At 41.5% G+C, this 23,552-nt stretch overlaps 1 protein-coding gene across 2 annotated transcripts; it reads right to left on the reverse strand.

Annotated features, from left to right (window-relative positions):
- Positions 1 to 624: 624 nt before the first annotated feature.
- On the reverse strand, positions 625 to 5,981 carry PCDH20 (protocadherin 20). 2 transcript variants are annotated; one of them, XM_072135309.1, is made up of 2 exons: positions 5,786 to 5,981; positions 625 to 4,560 (listed from the first exon to the last, which is right to left on the reverse strand). In XM_072135309.1, exons 1-2 carry the CDS (start codon positions 5,945 to 5,947, stop codon positions 1,924 to 1,926), a joined length of 2,799 nt encoding a protein of 932 aa, XP_071991410.1. In that variant the 5' UTR covers positions 5,948 to 5,981; the 3' UTR covers positions 625 to 1,923. The 2 variants fall into 2 exon arrangements, with proteins under 2 accessions (XP_071991410.1, XP_071991411.1); XM_072135310.1 differs by lacking the exon at positions 5,786 to 5,981 and adding an exon at positions 4,941 to 5,253.
- Positions 5,982 to 23,552: the final 17,571 nt, after the last annotated feature.

Below are 23,552 nucleotides of genomic sequence, written 5' to 3' on the forward strand. Positions count from 1 at the left end.
ATGGCTATGTAAGGACAATTTTAAAGGGGTCCAGGACAAAAAAAAAAAAAAAAAAAAACGATATTAATTTGGTATCTCTAGGATCCTGCTGAACTATACATTGGATGTCTTATCTGGACCACACAGTGAAAGCCAGACTCTGTTTTTGTGTTGATTCCACTGCATTTGAATTTTTTTTTCCATATTCCTAGTAAATTGCACAGAATATTAAATCTAGTCACTAAGAATTACAACATGTCCCACAGATAACAAGCTCTCATACAGCTCTGTAAATGAAAAATAAAAAAAAAAGATGTGGCTATTGAAATGCAAAAAAAATCTAAAAAGGGCCTTGTCCTGAAGGGGTTTAATCTTAAACCTAAAAACTGTAAACTTATCTTTAGGATGAGCATGTTGCTTATGTACAAGGTCCCACTCTTCTTCCCACTAAAGCAGTATGAACACCATTTAATTTAGTGGTCCAATAAGATGGATCAAGCTGTTACAGTTACTGTCATTTACTGTTAATTGTTAAATAAAACACACAAATCTCAAGCTTAGAAATTAATTTCAACATCATAAAACATTTCAATATATTACAAACAGAAATGAGAAAATAACATGTTATGAAAATATAGCTTTAATTTAAAGACATATAAACAGTTTTGGTACAGAACAGACATGATGCTGTAAATCCATTGATATTTTTTTTCTTTTTTTTCCCCTTAAATTGTTTTCTCAAAAAACAAAACAAAAAAAAAAAAAAAAACACTTTTGCATTTGTTTGCTATATACAATGAAATATCACATGGACATTCAGTGCTTACAATTTAACGTCTTGAGAAACAGACGAATGCTGGCTATGTGTTAACTGCACATCCCAAAAAAATCCAAAATCAATTAAGCATAAGATCAGAGTCTGAGGATCCTAAAAGAGTCTAATGTTTACCGATGCATAGCAGAAAAAAATATATATATATTATACCACGCCATAAAAGGTATTGCTAAATCTGCTGCTGTGGAAAATCTGTCACTACACTTAAAAGTTATGTTTGCATTTCATCTAAGCCGAGGGGGAAAAAAATAAAGCTCAAAATGATACCGCTATAGAGAATGAATAAATAAAGAATTTATCACTGTGCTACATCTCCAACTTAAGACGAATATCGTGCTGGATGCAAGCTAAAGAGTGGGGAATCAATCAGACTCATTTAGACATTGAGGATGACATATAAACAGAGCAATCCTTTGTTAATATAAAAGTGAAAACTCACAGAGACAAGCATTGTGTGTTATGATTGTCAAGTAGGTGCATATACCATCCTATTAGAAAAATGATCCAAATACTATGGATGATAAATCACACACACACTAAACACAGCTTATCAAGAAATCTCTTACAATTGCAACCAGCACAGCCAGAGTTACATAACACCTTGCATCAGAGGGGGGAGAATGAATTGCACTTTTTGTTAATCCCTTTCCATCTATCCCTTACAGCCTGAGGTACAATAACATACATTCAGTATATCAAATGGGTTTTCTTTATACATTTCCATAGAAATATAGAAGGGTTACATTTACTCTCTGCAAATGGCATATGACAATAAAACATTAAAAATATATATATACACCTTTATTTCACACTAGTTTTGGGCCCCCTGCTGGCTAACGGTTGATCACACAACATCTTACAATTCACAGGTGTGTGAATAAGTTGTACATAAAAGGTAATGACTTCGGGAAGTAGTAGTGCTATATGCATTATGTATAAAAAAATCTTTACACGTTTTGTTGTTTTAAGTAAAAAAAGCTGCAAAGAGATATTTACATATATATTACTATATGGTATAAATTAGTGGTCCTTCATGATAACCATTAACAACACATTGTGTTATTTGTATTTTTTTTCGTCATCCAAAGTGTATTGAAAAAAATAATGTTTTAAATGTTGGAAATTTCAATTGGCTTTTTATCAAGTAAATGGAAGTCCATTTTGCCATTTAGTGGGATTTGAACTTCCAGATTTTCATTTATCCTGTGATCTTTCTTTCCTTTTCTCAAGCAGATATACATTGCCATTAGAGTGATCAGAATGACAGAGCCCAAACAGAATATTGACAGGGTGACCAGTGTGGGGACACAGGAATCTGCATCGATCTTTTTATGGGTAGGCTCAATGGCTATCTGTGGTTCCTTCTCCTCTATATTAATATCAGCATCTTTTCGTAGCAAGCTCTCTATGTAGCTCTCATTGCTTACTGTGTCATTAACAAACAAATTGACCATGACAGTGGAGAATAGAGGCTCTGGATAACCATGATCAGTTACTTTAACTAATAGCCTATATAATCCATAGTCATCGCTCATTAGTGACTCTTCTAAGGTTATGTTGCCCGTTTTAGAATCTATCCTAAATGATTCAGGTCTTGGCCCCCTCCTTCCTATAATGCTGTATGCTATCACTGCATTCATCCCTGTGTCCTTATCCACAGCATAGACTTCAGTAACAGGAGAACCAGGCAAAGTTGAAGGAAGGACAAGAAGGTATGACATATTGGACTGTGGGAATAAGACCAGAGGGGGGTTGTCATTGACATCCAGAAGCAATATAGTTATTTTAGCTGTAGAAGACAAGGTCGGGTCACCCCCATCAGTAGCTTCGACCCAAAGAGTATAAGAACTCTGTTGTTCCCTATCCAGTGATACCTTTGCTCTCAGGAGTCCTTTGCCAGTGTCAATGACAAAAATGTCACTTCCATTCACGATAGAAAGGGCTATCCATCCATTCTGTCCAGAGTCAGCATCTGTGACGCTAATTACTCCAATTTCACCAAAGCCCGGAAAGTTCTCAGGAACAAAAAAACTTAAATCTTTGCTGATGAAACGAGGGCTGTTGTCGTTTTTGTCTAAAACTGTAATATGAACGGTGGCTACTGACTCCCTTGGAGGTTTGCCAGAATCTCTTGCTTTAACAGTGAACCTGTATTTTTCTTTTTCTTCTCGGTCTAACATAGTTGTAACTGTAAGAATTCCTGTTTGCTTATCAAGAGCAAAATAAGCAGGTGCATCAGGTCCCAAAAAGTAGGAAATTTGACCTCTTTCTCCACTGTCCGCATCAGTAGCATGCAACTTGGCCAAGAAAGCATTAGCCTGGTTGTTTTCTTCAATTGTAACCTCTATCGTTGGTTGCGTAAAAACAGGGGAATTGTCATTCTCATCTAAAATATACACTTGTAGCGGTTTCCTGACTTTTGACCCATCCAAACTAAGTGCAACCACTGAAATGTTAAATATTCGTTTGGTTTCAAAATCTAAAGTATTTGTAGTCTCAAGCAAATATTCATTTGTATAGGTTTTGTATGCGCCAAGACGAAATGGTCCTTCACCTTCTAAGTAACATTTCACCTTGTATTTTCCATCTGGGTCTTTGATAGTAAAAAATGCAATGGGAGTATGAATAGGTTCTAACTCTTTCAAATAGATAATACCATTTTCTTCAGTTGCAATATAGCGGGGTACAACTTCCGGTGGTCGGAGCGCCACTTTAATAATAGAAATAGACACGCTTATGACAGCTGGAATGCAGCCTGGGCCATTGGCAAGAATTGTTAATTTGTGTTGTTGAATGGTGTTGCCATCAACCTTTTTGGAAAGCTTAATTATTCCTGTATTTTCATCCAAATAGAAAAGTTCCTTTGAAGACTGTGGAACACGTTCACTGAAGGCATATGTAATAATTGCATTGCTACCTAGATCAATGTCCACAGCTTGTACCATGGTTACCTTCATCCCCACACTTGAGTTTCCAGGAATAGTCACATTCATAGCAGATTCACTGAACTGTGGACAATTATCATTGACATCACTAATGAGAATAGATAGTGTGGCAGATCCTACAAGAGGTGGGTTGCCGCCATCTTCAGCAATAATGATAGTTTTGTACTCAGATTTGACCTCTCGATCCAGGGTCCCCATGATTATAAGGTACGGTGTCCTTTCCCCACTCTCATTCTCTTCCACATCTAAAGTAAAAACACCATAGTAGTCAACTAACCTGTAGGTCTGGACCCCATTCAGTCCTCCATCAGGGTCATATGCTGGATGCTCTATAACCAGCCTAGTGTTAACAGGAGCATTCTCTGGGACAGTAATATAAATCTGTGCCACTGGAAACATAGGAGCATTATCATTCACATCAATGACGGCAATCTTTACTTTGATGAGCCTGAAATATTCCTGTGGCAAAATTATGATATCAAGGAGGAGGACACAGTCCTGAGCACCAGGATTATGTGGGCAAAGAGCTTCTCTATCCAACTCCTCTGCTGATGTGTACAGCTCCCCCGTGCTGTTATCAAGTGTCACATACTTCCCACTTAGCCCTTTAGATGCCAGGCTGAATGAAAGAGGGGGGTCAGTCAAGAGACCCAGCTGCAGATCACGCACAATGTTTCCAATGAGAATCCCCTTAGGTAATCCTTCGTGCAGCATGTATAGCAATTCAGACGCTGTGCTGTAACTTGCTGAACTAATTGCAGGTCCAGTCAAGGGGACAATTAGACACAGGAACAAAAAGTGCTGAAATATAAAAATATATACACTTATATTATACATGTTTCCAAATATGAACATGGCAACAATAATCAACAAAATAAACCACTTATTATTAGGGTTTGGTAAAAGACATTATTTACAGTAACTGCTATCATACAATCATGTATTTGTTATGAATTATTTTAAAATATAATTTTAATGAATGTTACTTTATAATAAATACAGCAAGAATGTAATATTTTTTATCATTCGTGCATCATGCCCATCCTGTGCTTTATTACTACAGTATCACATTCATTCTAAAATAACACATATTTCACATGGCAGCACACTTTACACATCATGTTATTCAAACATTACTAAAACTACTAGTTGCACCAGATCTGTGTTGTCAGATCACCTACCTGTACATGGCTTAGACTGCTCCTGGTTGGACTGGCTTGTTGCCCCATATCCAGGTTAAAAGGCTTTAGAAGCCAGCTCTGTACTCCTGTGTGCTGTGTGATCCTTTCATTCCCTTGGTAGTTTAATCCCAATGAAACTGCAGTCATTTAGTTCCTGGTGTTAAAGACACAGACACTCCCTCTCTGCTCATGCAAATCTCTGGGCAGCCTCAGCCAATGGCCGCAGATGCATCAATTAACAAAGCATTGAGAAGGGATGGACTACTGACCTGATCATGCAAAGGAATACTTTGCTTTAACAAGAGACTTCTGGAGATATGGAAAACTTTCAGTAGCATTTATGAAAGATAAAACAAGTAAGGAATTCTTCCAGCTTACAGGGGTACATATACCATACAGATGTAGCAGTGAGTCCAGATGATGCATAATGTTAACCTGCAGCCCAACAGTAATAATAATACTAATAATCTATATTTATATAGCGCCATCAAATTCTGTAGCGCTTTACAAATCATAGGTGACATATACAAATATAATATTACTTAACAAAGTACAAACAGTCATATGGAACAATAGGTGTACTGAAAACCTAAAACAACACATTTTAACGACAAATCTCATGCTGAGCTTTGCTATATTCTGTACTCAGGAGCAGAGTTTGCAATGTATTCTTCCTCTATATAATGATATTTTATTTCTGGTTTTCCAAAGTACTGCTGAAAGACCTATCGCATAAGCTGAATTTGCTGTGTCTACCAGTAAAGAAGATATATGACAAATTCAGCACTGCTACATCTATATAGGATAATGCAGTAAGTAGCCATTTATGGATAACTAAATCTCACCTGCTGATATCTGCTGTGTATCTCACACAGCCTATGGTGCTGGAGTTGCTGCACAGCACAGACCTCCCTCCTACACACAGTATGCTGGATTGTGTGGTCATTCCATGTCCTAATTCCTTTCTTGCTCTGCAATTGCTTTGGCTCTGAAGAAAGGATTGCCATCTCCCGGATGCTGTTACTTGAAACGTTCAGTTCAGACGTGACACCAGATTGATCACATTTTCTGCTATGTGTGCTGGCTTGTAAGTGGAAGCAGTGCACCAGGCAGCTGTGGCAGCAGGATTAACTGTTTAAATGCTAATGGATGGTGGATATTCCAGTTGTTGAAACAGGAAATCATAAATGCAGTGTATATTTATTTATGTATCAAAAGAGAATCTAACAATAATAATATCAAACAAATAATAAGAAAATAAAATATGAGAGCTTTCATAACTTGTAATCACCGGGAAAGACAAAAAATTGTGCTCCATAGAGGCAAATGTGTCCTGCCAAATCATGCTTACAAAAAAGTTAACTTAAGGAAACTGCACTGGCATGTTTCAGACGAAACAGCGTGCTTAGTCAGAAAGGTAGGAAGGCCCTTTTATTGTTTTATAGGACTAAGGGTGATGGCAGACGTGCTGTTTTGTCTGCATTTGCAAGCTCAAACGCAGACAAAACCGCACCCACCGGGGCGGGCCGCGGGAACGAGCCGCCGTTGTTTTGCCGTTAATTAAATGCAAAACACTGGCGGCTCGTTCGTGATCGCAGGCGTTTCCATGGAAACGCCAATGCGATCGCGCTGCGGCCCGCCCCAGTGGGTGCGGCTTGGTCTGCGTTTGCGTTTACAAACGCAGCCAAGACGGCACGTCTGCCATCACCCTTATTTTACTTTTCTGTAATGTCTTATTTAGTTTGTATATATACTCCATTATTTGTAAAGCTTTGCAGGAACAATGGCAATATATACATACAGATTTATTGCTTATTGTATTGAGAGATGCATACATAGGGGGGAATGAATCACTGCTTCTACGCTAGTTTTCTGGCATAGAAGCAGGGAAATAACCACAAATTCTTGCACACTGCAAGAATTAGTGGTTATTATAGCGACTATGTTACCTCCACGCATTGTAGGTGTTCAGAGGGCATTGGGGGTCGCAGCCACCAGTAGAGTAGGCGGGCATAGGGCTCCAAAAACCGCCCTCCGTATGGTTCAAATATAGATTATTTCCTCATCGTATTGGTGACTGCAGGCGCTCTGACACACTCCAAACAAAACAGTCCAGGAATCCAGGACTTCTAAAACTTCTCCCACTTTATTTATCCATAAGATTAAAATCCAAGGTGCATAATATCCACAAGCAACGCGTTTTATTACACTTTTCATCTTGGCTTGATACTAATTAAGCACAAACCCCTTAAAAATCACATCTCATATGTAGAAACTTTGCACCCCCGCCAACCTAAAGGTTAGTAGAGAGCAGTCCTGGGTTTAGTGCACACTCACTCAAAATTTCTTGGGTAAGGTAAAGCATTCTAAAATTATAACTGCATTTTTTAATAGTGAGAATGACCTTGGTCCTTTAACCCCTTAAGGACGCAGGTTTTTTTTGCTCATTTCTTGCATTTTCCATGTATAGAGCTGTGTGAGGGCTTATTTTGTGCGTAACAAATTTTACTTCTCACTTTTACTTCCAGCTACTGGGAAGCTGGAAAAAATTCCAAATGTGGAAAAGTTGGAAAAAAATCACATTCACGTCACATTCTTGCGGGCTCAGTTTTTACGACTTTCACCATGCTCTCCAAATAACACCTCTACTTTATTCTTTGTTTCAGTACGATCACGGTGATACCAAATTTATGCAGGTTTTATTGCGTTTACACACATTTTCAAAAATTAAACGATTGTGTACGAAAAAGAAAACTAATTTTCACCATCTTCTGATGCTAATAACTTTTCCATACTGTGGTGTACAGACTGTGTTAGGTGTCAATTTTTGCGAAATGAGCTGATGTTATTATTGCTAACATTTTGAGGTCTATGCAACATTTTGGTAACTTTTTTTATTCCATTTTTTATGTGATGTAAAACGGTGTAAAATTTGCTTTTTGGACATTTTGGGTGCTATTTTCCGGTATTTGGTTCACTGCCGGCAATAACCGTTTTTTTTGGGATGCAGCGCTACCTATTGTTAGAGATGGGCAAATTCATGTAAATTCGATTCGACTTGGTTCGCCGAATTTGCAGAGAAAATTTGATTTGAATTGAATCATAACGAATCACAGCATGTGACCTAACGGTACTGATGGAAGTGTGAAATATGAAACCAAAATGGCGACAGCGCCATGTGTTCAGCCATCTTCCTATGATGGTAGCCAACACGGTCCGGAAGGATGGACCTGTAGAGTGTGTAGTTTGCAAAACCAGGAATGGGCAGAGTCATGCCGTCAACGTGGGGCTCCCAGACCCGCCCATGGAATGCCCCGAGCCCCTTTAGCCCAGGCTTTGGTCCTGGTCCCTAGCCCAAACTGGAAGCAGTCCCTGAGAGTGACATATTATTCACTGTTATTGATTTGGCAAATGTTCTTCTCTCTGTGCCCCTAAATGAAGATTGCCAGTACCTATTTGCCTTTACCAGTTCAGTATTCCAGTATACCTGATGCAGATTCCCACAAGGGGGGTAGAAATAAACCAGCCAGTACTTCATACTACACAACCCTTTAGGGAGTAGAATGGCAGACTAGCCCCTTACTGAATATTCTCTTATTTTTGTGCCTCCAAGTGTGCAGGTTTGCCAGAATGCATGTATTGACGTTATGTGTTTTCTGTTCCAGAAGGGTTGCAAAGTTTCCAGGGACAAACCCCAGTGCTGCCAGGAGAAGGCGGTCTTCCTAGGCCACTGCTTCCCAGTGACAGGCAGCTACCTGACAGATGAAAGAAGGCTGGCAGTCCAGAATATGCCCCTACCCTGAGACCCTAAGCCTCTTCACATGTTTCTAGGACTGGCCAGCTGCTGCAGGCCTGGAATTAGGTCTGCTGCCTCCAGCCTGATGTCCCCCCTTGATAACTGAGTTGCCTCTTCCCCATTTGCCCTTAGTCAGGAGGCAATTGATGCATTCCATAGCCTTAAGCTGGCAAATCCTGTCTGCCCCGGCCCTAGGAACATCCCACTGAACCAAACCTTTATTTTATTTTTGCACCGAGTATCTAGGCCAGTGATGGCTAACCTATGACACGCGTGTCAGTGCTGACACACGTAGCCATTTTCACTGACACGCGGCTGCCTGAGAGTTAAGTTTCATCCTACATGATCAGGTGCAATAGCCGGGAGGCTGAGAGATTGCACTGAGCTTCCAGCACTCCCCCCTCCTCCCCCGAGCCGGCCCCTCCCCATGTGTGAGCTGTGCCTAGTGTCTCCAGTCAGCACAGGTATCAGCACAGGGCACAGCAGGAGAGGTGACCCAGCCATACACCCCAGAGGCTCCTCTGCAGCTCCTGATAGTTGTGGTGGGGGTAGGATGGCAACACAGTCAGAGGCCACATTGCTGCTGCCTTGTGTGATGTCCCAGCAGCTGCCACCTCTACACTGACCAGCTCCAGAGCAGGGATGAGGGAGGACAACAACTCCCATCATACAGTGAGTAAGGTCAGTGACTGTATGATAGAAGACATTTATCAAGGCTTGTGTGTCAGTTTTGTGACATACAAGCCCTGAAATAATCGCAACGCCTTGCAAATCGCCAGACATTGCGATTACTTTGCTCCGCACACCTTCTCCATGCCAAGAGGGCATGAAGGAAATTCGGACAGCGGTGCCTGCGCCCTCGCTATAACCTGTGAACTTTCATGACTGAAAGTTTGCAGGTTACTAAGCAATTTCACACCTGTCTGATTGTATGGCAGTACATGGTAGGATCAATCAGACAATCCACGGTTAAAGTACCCTAGAAGTTAAATAGTATACATATTTGTTATTTGAACTATAAATATCAAAAAAATATGTTTTTTTTGTCAAGGTGACACACCACCCGAGTTATGCTCGGTTTTTTGGCGAATTTTGACACACCAAGCTCAAAAGGTTGCCCATCACTGATCTAGGCCATAGGTGTCTAAGTCCAAGAACGTGGTGGCCTCCCCAGTGGCCTACTATTAGGCCCGGTTAGACTCAGTCGTGAGGAGAGCCCCTCATGTGTCAGTAGCTGCAGCCAGCAATCTGCTCAGCAAGGCCAATGAGTTGATCCTAGACCCTAGATCACTCAGTTACAGTGCAAAGCCCACATACCTTGCACAGTGTCCTCACCCAAGTACAGCCCAAGCATCTGAGCAAAGCCAGACAGATCAGACTCCAGTGTACACTCCTGATGCCCCAGGATACACTGAAAAGGTGCACAGCACTGAATCCTGGCGTTCTGTCACCAGTCTTCCAGGATTCAGAGAGGGGGGAGAGAAGTGTGATTAACCCAGATGTTGAGTTTTTTCTCATAGATAGCTCCAGGTCTGCAGGAGAAGACAGATGGTTCTATGCTGGATATACAGTGGTCAGTGGTGCACATGAGGTAGTACAAGCAGAACCATTCCCTCCACACAGGTCAGCGCAGGAGGTGGAGTGACGGCACTCAGGGAAGTGCTACAGCTGCTGGAAGCTAAAAGGCCAAACATTGATACTCAAGGTATAGTTCTGGGGTATAAACACGACTATGATCCCATATGGAAGGCTAGAGATTTCCTCACCTCTGCAGGGACCCCCTTTAAGCATGGCACGCTGGTTAAAGAGCTCATGGATACTCTCTTACTTCCACAAGAGGTGGGGATAGTAAAAGCACACACAATTTGGTAACTCCACAAGCCAAGGGCAAGTATGTAGCCGACAGGGTGGCGAAGACAGCTGCACAGATGGAACCCAGAGACTATCCTGAAGTCTAGGCGGTGAGTTCTGAGCTAAAAGTTTGATCCACAGGTGTTCCAGTCCCTGGTGACCTGAGAGTTATCAGAAGTGAAGGAAGTGTGGAGGAAAGCTGGAGCCCGGATGCCGATGGGACCTGGATGCTGGGAGAGAGGGTGTGCCTGCTCAGAGCCCTGCAACCGCCAGTAAGTCAAGTAGCCCACGGACACACACACATATCCAAAATGGCCATGCTAGCGCTCATAAACCACCAGTGGTTTGCCTAGGCATTACTACTCCTTTCACTAGCCTAGTAAAAGCCTTTACAGTCTGTGCCCGCCACAACCCGGGTAAGGTGGTAAAGACCCCACAGAAGTTGACACCCAAGCTGCTGTATCCCTTCCAAAGACTGCAGATGGATTTTATCCAGCTACCAAAAAGTGGTACATAGGAATACGTGCTTGTGTGTATTGATCTCTTTCCAGGGTGGCCAGAAGCTTCTTCCATGACCAAGGCTACTGCCAGAGTTGCAGCCAAGAAGTTGGTGAGTGAGATTTTTCTGCAGGTTTGGACTTCCAGAGACCATAGAGTCCGGTCGCAGAACCCACTTCACTGGACAGGTAAAGAACTGAAACCTTGTCCCTCCTGGGTGTAGAACAGGTGAGTGCTTTCCTGCTGCCGACCATTCAGTTAGGACCACCCTTAACAGAAAGGTAGGATTGTCCCCTTTGAAGTACTTTTTGGCTGTGCACCCAGACTAGGCCTCACTTCCCACAGTCCCTATAGCTGATGGCAGGAAACCAGGTGGAACATGCCACACAGTTGAGCCAGGCCTTGAAAAATGTCCACAAAAGTGTTTGTGATACCTTTTTCAGATCCAGACAGAGACCTCAGGATGCATAACCTGAAGCCTGGAGTCTAGGTGGTGGTAAAGACACACCTGCTGACCAGTGCCACATCTGTGAAGCCAGGGAAGTCAGCATGCTTCCACGCTTTCTATTGCAAACTTACCTATTCTTCTTGCTAGCCGGTCTCTTCTGACTGACTGCATGCTCAGGGACACCCCAACCATGACTATCACTGTATCTATAGGGCTGACCAGGATGCCCCCAGGGTAGGAGACTTTACCTACGGTCGGTGCAATAAGACAAGGACCTTTTTTAACTTCGACAGTAGAGGCAACCCTGTATTAGCAGTGTCTGATGTGTACTGGATTTGTGGGGATAGGAGAGTCAGGTCAAGCCTGCCTAGAGGCTGGGAAGGTGAGTGTACTGTGATAAAGTTTGTGCAATCCTTCCTCATGATCCCTTCCTCATGATCCCCAGGGATAAGTTTGATCACACACATAAAGAAAAGGTAGAGATTCTGAAGGTCTAAGAGAGATGACAACGTTTATATAGATACAGTGGGAGCACCAAGGGTCCCAGATGAGTACAAGGGCCACAATCAGATATGGGCAGGTCTAGAGTCCATTCTAGAGTCCATTATAGAGCTGTGAGCAAATGATTGGGTTAACTGTTTTTATTGTAATCAACAGATATTTGTGAATTATATCGGAGATGCTTTCCAGAACCGCATGGCTTTGGACATGACCCTTGCTGTGAAGGGAGGAGTCTGTAAGATGGTGGGAGCGGCTTGTTGCATGTACATCCCGGATGACATCACCCCCTATGGATCCATTACCCATGCTCTTGAAAAGATCAAAGGACTGTCCAGGGAACTCAAGAGAATGTCTGGAGTGGACACTTTGTCCTTCACTTTGTAGTTGGGGGATTAGAAGAGTTTCCTTTAAGTGGGGGTGATATTGGGGATTGTGATTTTGCTCTTGTCACTTTTTGTGTGTTGTGTGGTCCCCCTCATCGAGTACACCATGTCCCAGATGGCCGTCCAGGAGGTAAGAACCAAGACAGGAGAAGTGCCCGGAGTGGAGGATGATGCTGCCTGTTGGAGAACCAGCCTGTTTACAAACCTATGAACTATAGAAACTCAGTGATGTCATTTGAGTGTGCAGACCTGTAACCCCTGAGTGACTGGCCTCTGGGGGATCTGGTGAAGAGTAAACAAATCCAGCAGGTAAGGGCTTAGCCTACCTGTGGGTACCTGGAGCTTGAGGAGGCCGCAAAGGGCAGCAAAGCTCAAAAGGGGGGAATTGTTGGTGATATATTCCTCTACGGCGACCATCTTGAGCAAGAGGACTAAAACACCATTACAGGTCCGCCCTGGGGGGGGGGGGGGGGGGCGGTATGCTGCCCACTCAGAAGCTATAGAGTTAAATGTTTTAATTCAGCTATTTTTCTTATTTAAACTGTTGTTTTCCTTTCACATTATCCTTGGCATTTTTACTGTCCTTCGGCCTCTGCTTTCTTATTATTTGTTTTGGTTATGAAGAAGCTTCTGGAGACATTCTGTAGATAAACATGTCTGTGAACAAGGTCTATTAGCCTTTTCCGAGAAATGTGCTGGTAAATTCATTATGGCCAATAGCATTGCAGCATTCTATTCATGCCTCTTTGAGGACCCTACAAAATAGAATTGTTCTGGATATGATACTCGCGGAGAACGGCGGGGTTTGTGGGATGATATGGGGACGACTGTTGTACTTACATCCCTCAGAATTCAGGTAAGGATGGCAAAACAATGATAGAAGCAATAAAGAAGATCACTGCTTTAGCAGCAGAGATGAAGGAAAACTCAGGGGTGGACACCTCCTGGGCGGCGTGGTTTACTAACTGGGCAGGAGGATAGAAGGCTCTCTTTCAACAAATAGGTCTAGTGCTGCCCGGGATGTTTATTTTGGCTTTGTTTCTCCTATGTTGCTGTATACCCCTGTATAAAGGGTTAGCCAAATAGATTGCTGATGGAAAGGCTAATGGAGTTTTTCACAATGTGGAGAAACAATCTCTGTATTATATGTCAATGCGGAAACAATCTGGAAATCTACCCGATTTACCTGACGTTCCGACTCCGGAGCATCCAGATCCTCTCTCGATAACTGACCTAGCCATTATTCTGGTCTCAGAATATCCAGACCCTCCCCCAATAATGGAAGACTTAGTGTAAGGGAAAGAAAAAAGACTCCATGCGTTAGTTAGCTTAGTGCTGGGAAGTTAACCTGAGTTCCGCAAGGGCCCGTTGGGTTGACAACTCAGTGAAGCAGTCCACTCCCCTCTCCCATCGCATGGACAGCCTACAGGAATATGAATCTCAATGCAGTGTAGGGAAAAGCTCAGTATTTAGGGGGGATTGTGAGGGTCAAGATAATGATTACATGTCTATGCTAGCACCGATCACGAGATTGCTGCTGGTGGCTTCAAAATTTTTCCACCCAGAAATAATGTGCCCCATCTGTTGGTGGAGAATTCAACATAGTGTTCTACACTGTGATCAGTGTGGCTTTCTGCGTTAGCGACTTCCTCCTACTTGTTCTGCCACTGAGCTCTCATTAGTGTCTGCACCAAAGTGAGCTTGCTACCAACTCAATTTAATCTCACATTTTAATATAATCATGAAGGATGCTATGCTATCTCCTATTGAGGATCCAGATGGTGGTCACCCAGTAATCGGCACTGTTGAGTATCCAGACCACTCTGGTGTCAGTATGCAGGCAATGGAGCATATAGTGGCTCATGTGGGCAACGCGTCTCCTCCTCTGCATTTCCTTAAGCATGTCAGCCGCTCTAGGGGTCCCCCAACTTTTCGTTCTCCAAAACTGTTCCTGGCTGGAAAGTGTAGTAGTAAACCACTGGTTGAGAACCTTTGGGATCATTCTCTTTTTCATCATCACATTATCTGAAAGATGGCCATGGGGTCATCGGCGCTGAAAATTGGAAGCAGTGCATTATTAATGGAGGACCAGTTGTTGGTGCTTAGGTGCTGCTGGTCAACTTGAAATCACCTGGGCGTTCTGGAGCTGAAATTCCACAACTGCCTGCTGCTGCTGACATACCCTTTCCAGCCAATGCAAAGTGGAATTCTTGCTAGTTGGTCCATCACATATTAGGCAAAGGTTGTGGTAGCCAAGATTCTCTTCAGTGCAGGTATCGAGCAGCAGCAAGGTGTGAATACCAAAAAACCAAACAAATGGTTCACAGTTGTGTATGTGTTCAACTTCGTGATGCAAATACATGTTGCTACAAGGTTCTATCATTTGTCGCACACCACCTTGCCGTCATGAGGTTCAGTGGCAGCAATCACTCATCTGCCTGCTCCTGGATCCCAGTCTACAGCTCCCTGGTGGTGTGTGGTCTTTCACCCAGACATGAGTTTTAGTATGGCCTGATTCTAATTTCCCATGGCTTTGCTAAACGTGGTGGTGTGGATGCTGCACTAACTGGATGGGGAAGCAGGAGAGGAGGAAGTGGAGTAGGAGGAGGAGGCAACTGAAAGCATGAGGTGATGTCTGGAAATCCCTTATACGATAAGATACCTTATATTTGCACCCTGAGCCTAAATTTCAGTTATTGCTGCACCACAGGTCACAGTGGGCAAAACAGTCCATTTGTAATTAGGAGTCGGGTCTTCTTAAGTCTGGGACAGCCTGGTGCATTTGTATAAAAAAAAAGCTTCAGAAAGCTGTTCAGCTAATATTTGTGTGCTTCTCAATCCGCAAGGGTTGAGTTGTGGCTGGAAGAAACTGACATGGCGGCCAGGTAGCTCACAATTCTGCAGTCAATACACAATTATTACACACTGAACTTCTATTCTGAAGTTCTATTTTATGCACCAAGTTTGGTTATGGTACAATATTTTTATTTGAAGCCGGGACTATGTTACTGTTTTTAAATACCAACCTTGGTTTTGGAGCTGCATTCATTTAGTTGGGTTATGGTGACGTTCTCAGATTTTTTTCTACTGGTCTCGGTTTTGGTGTTGTACTTATGTTCTGAGCTTCATTCTGGTGAACGATGACGTAAGCCGACACCTGGGACCGGAATCTAAGTGGCATTCAGTTTTCACCAGAGCCCGGTGGCAGCCAAGGTGACGTACACAGACGTTAGGCAGGATCATAGTCAGAAACAGGCAGGAGGTCAGGAAGGGCAGCACGGTATCCGGGTTGGAAATGGAAAAACAGAACAGGACAGGCAGAACAGTATCTGAGTCAATACGGAACTGGGTTAACAACAGGAAATCACACTAAGAACGCAGGACATCAGGGAACAAGCTTTCTAACAGCACTAGGCACAAAGATTCGGAAGGGAATGCTGTAAACTATTTCCTGGAATAGCCACCACCAATGAGTGGTGAGCTGGCCCGTCCTAGGAGTCGGGGGGGGACGCACACAGCCACGGGGCCGGAACAGGAATGGGGACAGGTGAATGGGGGGGGGGGTACCAGGGGCACATGTGAGCACCTGTGACACAAACCTTGTCCTGGGGCTGTATTTATGTATAGAATTTAATTTGCTTCTGGGGCTGCATTTATTATCTAGGCTGTGGTTTTATATTTAACTTAGTTCTGGTGTTGTAAGTGTTATATGTTCTGGATGTATGTATACAACATTTTTGTATTCATGGTGTGTTAAAGGGTTATATATGTCTATAAATAGTCTGTGTAGGTAGGAATGTGGGTCAGGAGGTAAGAGTTCTCCTTACAGAGACTGCAAACTAAGGCCACCATGTAGGCGTGTGGGGTCTTATAACCATTAATGCTCCTCTAGCTGATTCTGGGAAAATATGCAAAGTTTCAGAATCGGATAAGGAAAACCATGCCTCTTTTAGTTACCTTTTGAAGCAGCTCCCTTGACATCAAGCATGACCTACAAAAGGCTTTATGACATGATGTGGGTAGAATTGTAAGCAGTTGTATTCATATATAAATGAATATTCCCATTTCAGCAAATTAATGTTGTTGTTTGCATTATAAAAACTTATACAGTTTTCAATATTCTTTCAATTCCTCACTGTTTTCTAGATCTCTCATTCTATAAGAAGCTTTTATGTTTACTTTCAGCAGGCAGAATCTGACCATGATCACACAGGTACACGCTCATTAGTATCACAGAGAGTAATCAGAGCTGTGTGTTATAACGAGCTGTGCACCTGTGTGACCATGGTCAGATTTCTGTCCACTGGTTGTTAACATAGAAGCTTCCTAGAATGACAGCAAACAGAGATCTAAAAATTGTGAGGAATTGTCACAGAAAACATATTGGGACTTGTATAACTTTTTAGAATACAGGAGGTCCCCTACTTAAGAACACTCGACTTACATACGACCCCTAGTTACAAACAGACCTCTGGATATTGGCAATTTATTGTACTTTAGCCTTAGGCTACAATAAACAGCTAGAACAGTTATCACAGGTGTCTGCAATGAAGTTTTAGTGTTAATCCTGATTCTTATGACAATTTAACATTTTTAAAATCCAATTGTCACAGAGACCAAAAAAAGTTCTGTCTGGGATTACAATGATAAAATATACAGTTCCGACTTACATACAAATTCAACTTAAGAACAAACCTACAGACCCTACCTTGTATGTAACCTGTACAAACAATAACATTAATTTGCTGAAATGGGAATACCCCTCTAACTAAATATGGATTTTAATTTCTAAGTTAGAATATTATAACATTAAAAACCATTAATTAAATCACCTTTATATAACCTTTATATTAACAAAATATTTATATATTTTAAATTAGAGTAGTTGTCATTTTTTTCACAACTGACTTCTCACTCCCAAAGTACGAATCCCCCCCTTATTCTATGCAATTGTTTAGACTGTATCAATAAGCGGTGCTAAGTGTCTAGATACAATATTTGGTAGAATAAATATTTTTACTGCTGTGGTATATATTTTGTTCTGCAAGGTCTTTTTTTGCTGAGAAATGTGTGCTAAATACAATAATTGTTCTATTGATTTGCACTTGTAAAGGTGCAGGTTTTCTGGCCATTTCAATGCAGACAGGAGGTTGTAATACATGAGTATGGTTTTACACATTATTATACGTAACAGGTTGAAGGTTGCAAAAACAATGTGAATAGAAATTGGTAGTGATAATGCTTTGGAAGCAATACTGTATAACAAACACTTCATGACATTTTCCTTGCTGTATTATAAGCTACATAGACTTCAGATGCACCATGCTATGGGCCAGATTTACTAAAGCCCCTGCAACAGTTTTCTGTCGGTCTTTGCACCTTCTTTTATGTGCAAACTGCTTGCACATGTATTTTAAGAAGTGTCTGAGACTTATTTATGGCGCATGGAAAACTTTGTGACGCATGCTGCACTATTATTCACGCGACACAAAATTCTACACTGAAATGGGCGTTTTGGTGCACAGTCAGACCGCGCTGCATGCAAACATGCAAAGTCTAACAGTAGTGTGCTGCACGCCCCATGTTAAAGGTGTATCAAAAAAAGCGGTGCACTCTGTCATAGTAGTGCAGTGCCAGATTCATGAATAATGTGCGCCAGAAATCCTGAATCTGGCGGTCTCTGCACACTACACAGGCAAACTGCACATAGTAGAGCCTGCACTATTCTTAGTAAATGTGCTCCTATGTGTTATGTGCTCACTCATCAATGACAATATGTATGGCTATTGTTGGGTCTTTAAATATTACATTCTTGCTGGATAACACTGAAGAATGAGAGGTGTATCCAGGAAGTCAACAGTTGAATGTGAATTTTTTTTTAAAGTTATTTTTAAAAAGTTCTTAAAGTGTTCCTTAGTTGCATAACACATTATAAAATCAGTAATGTAAGTATAAATGAGTAATATATATATATATATATATATATATATATATATATATATATAGAGAGAGAGAGAGATGTTGTTGAGAGTTGTGGTTTCTGCTTACAAGAACTGACTCAAACACTCAGGGGGGTCTAATGATAAAAATAAATAAAACTTACATCTAAACTTAACACAAAACTTGTACATCCCTTTTTTATACATGCAGAAACTGACATTGTAGAGTAAATTAATTTAACCTTGGCTGCCACCTACAGGGAAATAAGGAGACATGTATGTCTTTAGAAATCTTAGCAACTTTACAACTTAATAGTAAAAACTCAGCAGCTCTTTTTTTAACATGAACAAAGTTCTTAGTGACCTTTTAGTCAAATTCCATTGCATGAACAACTACTGTAAATTAAGTATGACATTACTTGTCCCAGGTAACACATTATTATTCACTAGGTTCCACAAAAGCTATCAAATCATTAAACAGTTTAGCTGCTGGTAGTGTGGTTAACTACAATGTTAGGCCATGTGAATTTATAGAAGTTTTATAGGAATTTAAAGCAAAATTCCATAATAACTGTAGAGTCAGAAATGCACAGGCACTTCCGACTATGGGCCTAATATGTAAGAACAGGCGATCCACTCCTCAAGCTAAATTCCATTGCAAAAACTGCATGAAGAGCCACAATACTTATCCTAAATTATATGTTATTATTTACAGAGCCTTTGAAGTCAATAACTAATAACTACTTACTATTATATGCAAAAACATATGGTACTCCTAAAACTACTCAGCTTTGTGTACAAATGTTTCTGAATAAAAAAAAGCTATGTCCATGTTAGCCCATGTGTGGTGATGGTTGGCAAATGCCCTGACTCCAAGTCTTCCTGTTTCTTTGCTTCAACATGTTGGAATCACTGCCTTGGATCAGAATGTAACAACCTGCAGTGTAGTTTATATAGTATGGTAAATAGGGCAGTTTGTAGTTATTTTTCCATACATTATAAATATAACAATTGGAGTCTAGCGCATATTACAGTCTTTTGTTGGGGGTTAAGGCATGGTCACAGTGGTATTATGAGATTTATATAATATTTAGGAGCACAGTCTTGGTATCCAGGTGAAATTATACTGTAAGTAACTGTGGTGTTTGAAGTTGCATTACAAGCACTACAAGTAGGAGAGACTGGGAGACAATTCTGCAGCAATAACTCAAGACATAGAGAAGTCAGCATGAAGTTCTGGACCCAATGGAGCAAAACATCACCTGGGAGTCACCAGTTCCCCCATCTGACTAACCCTCTGGTATCTGTAGTACCATTTACAGGGTGCCAGTGAGAAAAATATTCTTAATAAAAATATTCTTGGCTGATTCTGGATTTCACTGTGGAATAAAAGGAGCCGACTAGGACTGCAGGGAAGGCCATGTACTGTAGAAACAAAAAGATTCATTTCTGGTGCCAATGTGGCCTACATTTGTATCTAAAGGTTTGGACCGAGGATGGTGCTACCTCATCCAGAGCATTTTTTAGCATATGATTAGAATGGTAAGTATCTGGGCTAGGACAGGACAGGGAGGAGATGGGAGACAGTGATGCTTTCTCCTTCTCCCATCCTATTCTCAGGTCTGAATCAATGAAATAGTTTTGCAAGCCATAATAGGACAGATAGGACAGAGCAGTGTCTTCCCAACCATGCTCTCTCTGCTTCACACCAGAAAAAGATGGAATGGGGTGGTTAGATAAAGTATATAGCGAGTACAAAGGTGGAGGAAGGATGGAAGAGCTGATGTGGATGAAGGATATTGAGGGGATAGATGGACAGAAGGTGAGGAACAAAACTGGTAACTTCTTTTATGTTGTTGTACTAATGTTAAGAAAAATGCTTGCTAGCAACGTCAGCTTATGCAGCCTTAGGCCCCTTCCACACTCGCGTTGCATTTCACGTTGCATTTCACGTCTTTTCTATGGCAATTGATGCGTGAAAAACGCATTGCACTTGCAAGTGTCTCAGAGTGCAATGCGTTTTTGATGCATCTCCATAGACTGGTGCGTTTTTCACGCGCGTGACTTGCAAAAGTAGAGCATGTCGAGATTTAAATGCGCGTTAAAAAAACCGCGCGTGTGTGCGTGAGAAAAATGCAAGTCTGAAAAGACCCATTGGTTACAATGGGTCAGAGTGCAATGCAAGTTCTGCGCGTCAAAAGCACGCGCAGAAAACGCGCGTGAAAAACGCAAGTGTGAAAGGGGCCTTAGCAAGGCAAATTTTAAAGAGGGACAAGACTCATTTCAGATCATAATATAATTAACTACAACACATGACAGGAGGGTGTTTTTGCAAAGAATAACAGATTTGCTGTTGAGACCAATAAATTATAGAAGATCTAAAAATTATCCTAAGTTTTAGTGAGATAAAGAGAAGTTGATTCAAAGCTATATTTGGACATCGATGACCAGGACTTGCAGAGTTCAAACAGATGAATAACACAGACAAATGACAGCAGGCAGGATGGTGAATAAAGAATGTACCATCTGGACATAGATGACCAGGACTTGTAGAATTTCAAAAGATGAATAACACAGACAAATGGCAGAAAGCAAGGATGTTGAATAAAGCAAATACCTGTGGAGGAAGAAGAGAGATGGAAGTTATGATCCAATATATTTCCGTGATGATACGGCTTTGCACTCAGGCAGGTAGCATATAGCACACGGGTGGCAGCTTTCACAATTAATGTAGTTATTGATTTTATATATGTTAGAATCCTGGCTTGATTCAAATGTGTTTTTCTTTTGAAGTTAAAGGGGTATTCTCATCTGGGCACTTACATTCAGTTTTATTAATCTGCCATATATAAACATTTCTTCAATTGGATGTTATTAAAAAAAATGTTCCTGTGTGAAGATGATTTTTCATAAATGTAACCATGTTGTCCCTTAGAAACGAGATAGCTTCCTCGGATACGGCCACGTCTGATAGATTGAGTGCACAAAGAAACAAAAGGTTATTGTATATAGAATGTCCGGGAGTTACTACATGTCACACAACCGTCCTGTGGTAATGATCGCTGAATCCTGGTGGTTTGGCAGGACTCTATAGCGCATGTCTGGCAACCGCTGCCAGAGTGTGACGTGGTCGTATCCGAGGAAAGTATCTCGTTTCTAAGGGACAGAATAACTACGAATAACTACATTTATGAGAAATTATCTTCACACAGGAACATTTTTTTTAATAACATCCAATTGAAGAAATGTTTACATATGGCAAATGAATTTAATTAAATGTAAATGCCCAGATGGGAATACCCCTTTAAAGGAAACCTACCACTTGTAGTGGCAGGTTTCCGATGGCAATACCGAGCACCAGCTCAGGGTGAGCTGGTGCCGGAGCTTATTTTAGTTAGTGTTTTAAACCGCGGTATCACGGTTTAAAACACTTTTTAAACTTTATAGCCGGCGCATGGAGGTACGCGCTCGGCGCTTACCGTGCACGCGGCTACATAGGAAGTGAATGAGAGCCGCGCGCATGGTAAGCGAAGTTACAGCCATTTTTCAAAATTTGGAAAAATATATAATCTTGAAAAAGAGTAGAAAGATTACATTTGATAATTTGTACTATTTCTTCATAATTATAGCTGTACTAAAAGAAAGTAACTTTGGGACTATTGTGATGTACATTATTTGATGAGACATACAGAACAATCAATGGTTATCCTTCTATCTTTCTTAAATCAAACTCATAGAATTGATAGAGGAAGGGGTCAGTGTTGTAAATATTCCTAGTCAACAGGCAAGATTTATTTGCCTAGACCAAGCAGACACTCCCATTTTCAACAGTAATTTTCTACTACTATTACACCCTATTATTTTGGGGATAGACTCCCATAGTGAAAAATTTTAAGAGTGGCTGGATGGTCTATTAAAAACCCTCGGTAACACTTACGGCTGGCCATTTAAAAAGAAACCAAAGAAGTTCTTACTTGATACTTATTTTTACAGGAATCATTTGAATTGCTCTGTATTTACAGGTAGCACCAAGCAACTAATTAGAGTGGAAGGTAGGTCATTAGCTTGCTCACTACCAGTTTCTGCGGCATTTCCTGATAAAAGATGGACAGCCATCACTGGATTCACTTTCACACCAAGTCGTAGTCAATCAGGGCAAGCAATGCGCCAAGTTTATTTTTGAAAAAGGAACACCAAATCCGGATTACTGAGTTGCTCATGACAACGGTAACAAGTGGCACCATCACCAAGCCTGTCCACCCCATCTGTTCAGCTCTTCAATTGGTTGTGGCACTGATTACAAGCACAATTTAACAACAGCATTGAAATTACTGTGACGTGTGTGCCAACGCTAACATGCTCCTGATGATGTCATCAGGGCGCAACAATCCTCCCGAAAAGGGCCGCACCTTGCACCAGCATGTTGGTGCCGATACGCACATACTCTATTAATTGAAATTTAGCCACCGCTTTGTCAGCATAATCACATTACTAGTGGGACCAAACAAGTTTGTAGAGCAGCACTGTGACTGGATTAAATCCAGAGAGGGTGCAGGCTACAGAAGGATCTGACTCAAGACCCTATCAGTATACAGTCCTCGATTTAGAAGCAGCACTCCGAGATAAATCAAAGTTTCTTTATTCCACCAGTGGAAAAATACAACATTTCGGCTGACTCTATGCAGCCATTCTCAAGCATAGTGAATGGTGATACATGCGGGTTTAATTCCCCTGCAGGAAGTGATGTCATAGGTACAATACATAATGTGAAACAGGAAACAGATAAAGAGAAAAATCCCAAAAATTCAATGTGCACAGATGTTACATTATATGATCACAGTGCCAGTGAGTAAATTCAATTCATTATATGAAAAGTGTTGCCGGACGACAATCTCCCCTGCGCGCCGTCAAGACACTGTTTGTGGGTGTCCCCACTGCGCATGTCCAGAAGCTGGTTACTAAGCAACCTAACAACCTACAACAAACTCTCAATAACTATGTAAACGTTCATCGCCAGAGTGCAACTGATTGCTTCCACAACACAAGTAAACACCGGTCCTTACCCTGGAAGGGATGGATCCTGAGGTGACTAGCGGGATCACTCTGATCGCATCGAGGGGCTGCACCAGCTCTGCTGCGACACTCAGTGTTGTTCGGCTGGTGCAGCCCTGCGATACGATCAGAATGATCCGGCTA

The sequence above is a fragment of the Engystomops pustulosus genome, chromosome 2 (genome assembly GCF_040894005.1).
Source record: "Engystomops pustulosus chromosome 2, aEngPut4.maternal, whole genome shotgun sequence".
NCBI lineage: Eukaryota > Metazoa > Chordata > Amphibia > Anura > Leptodactylidae > Engystomops > Engystomops pustulosus.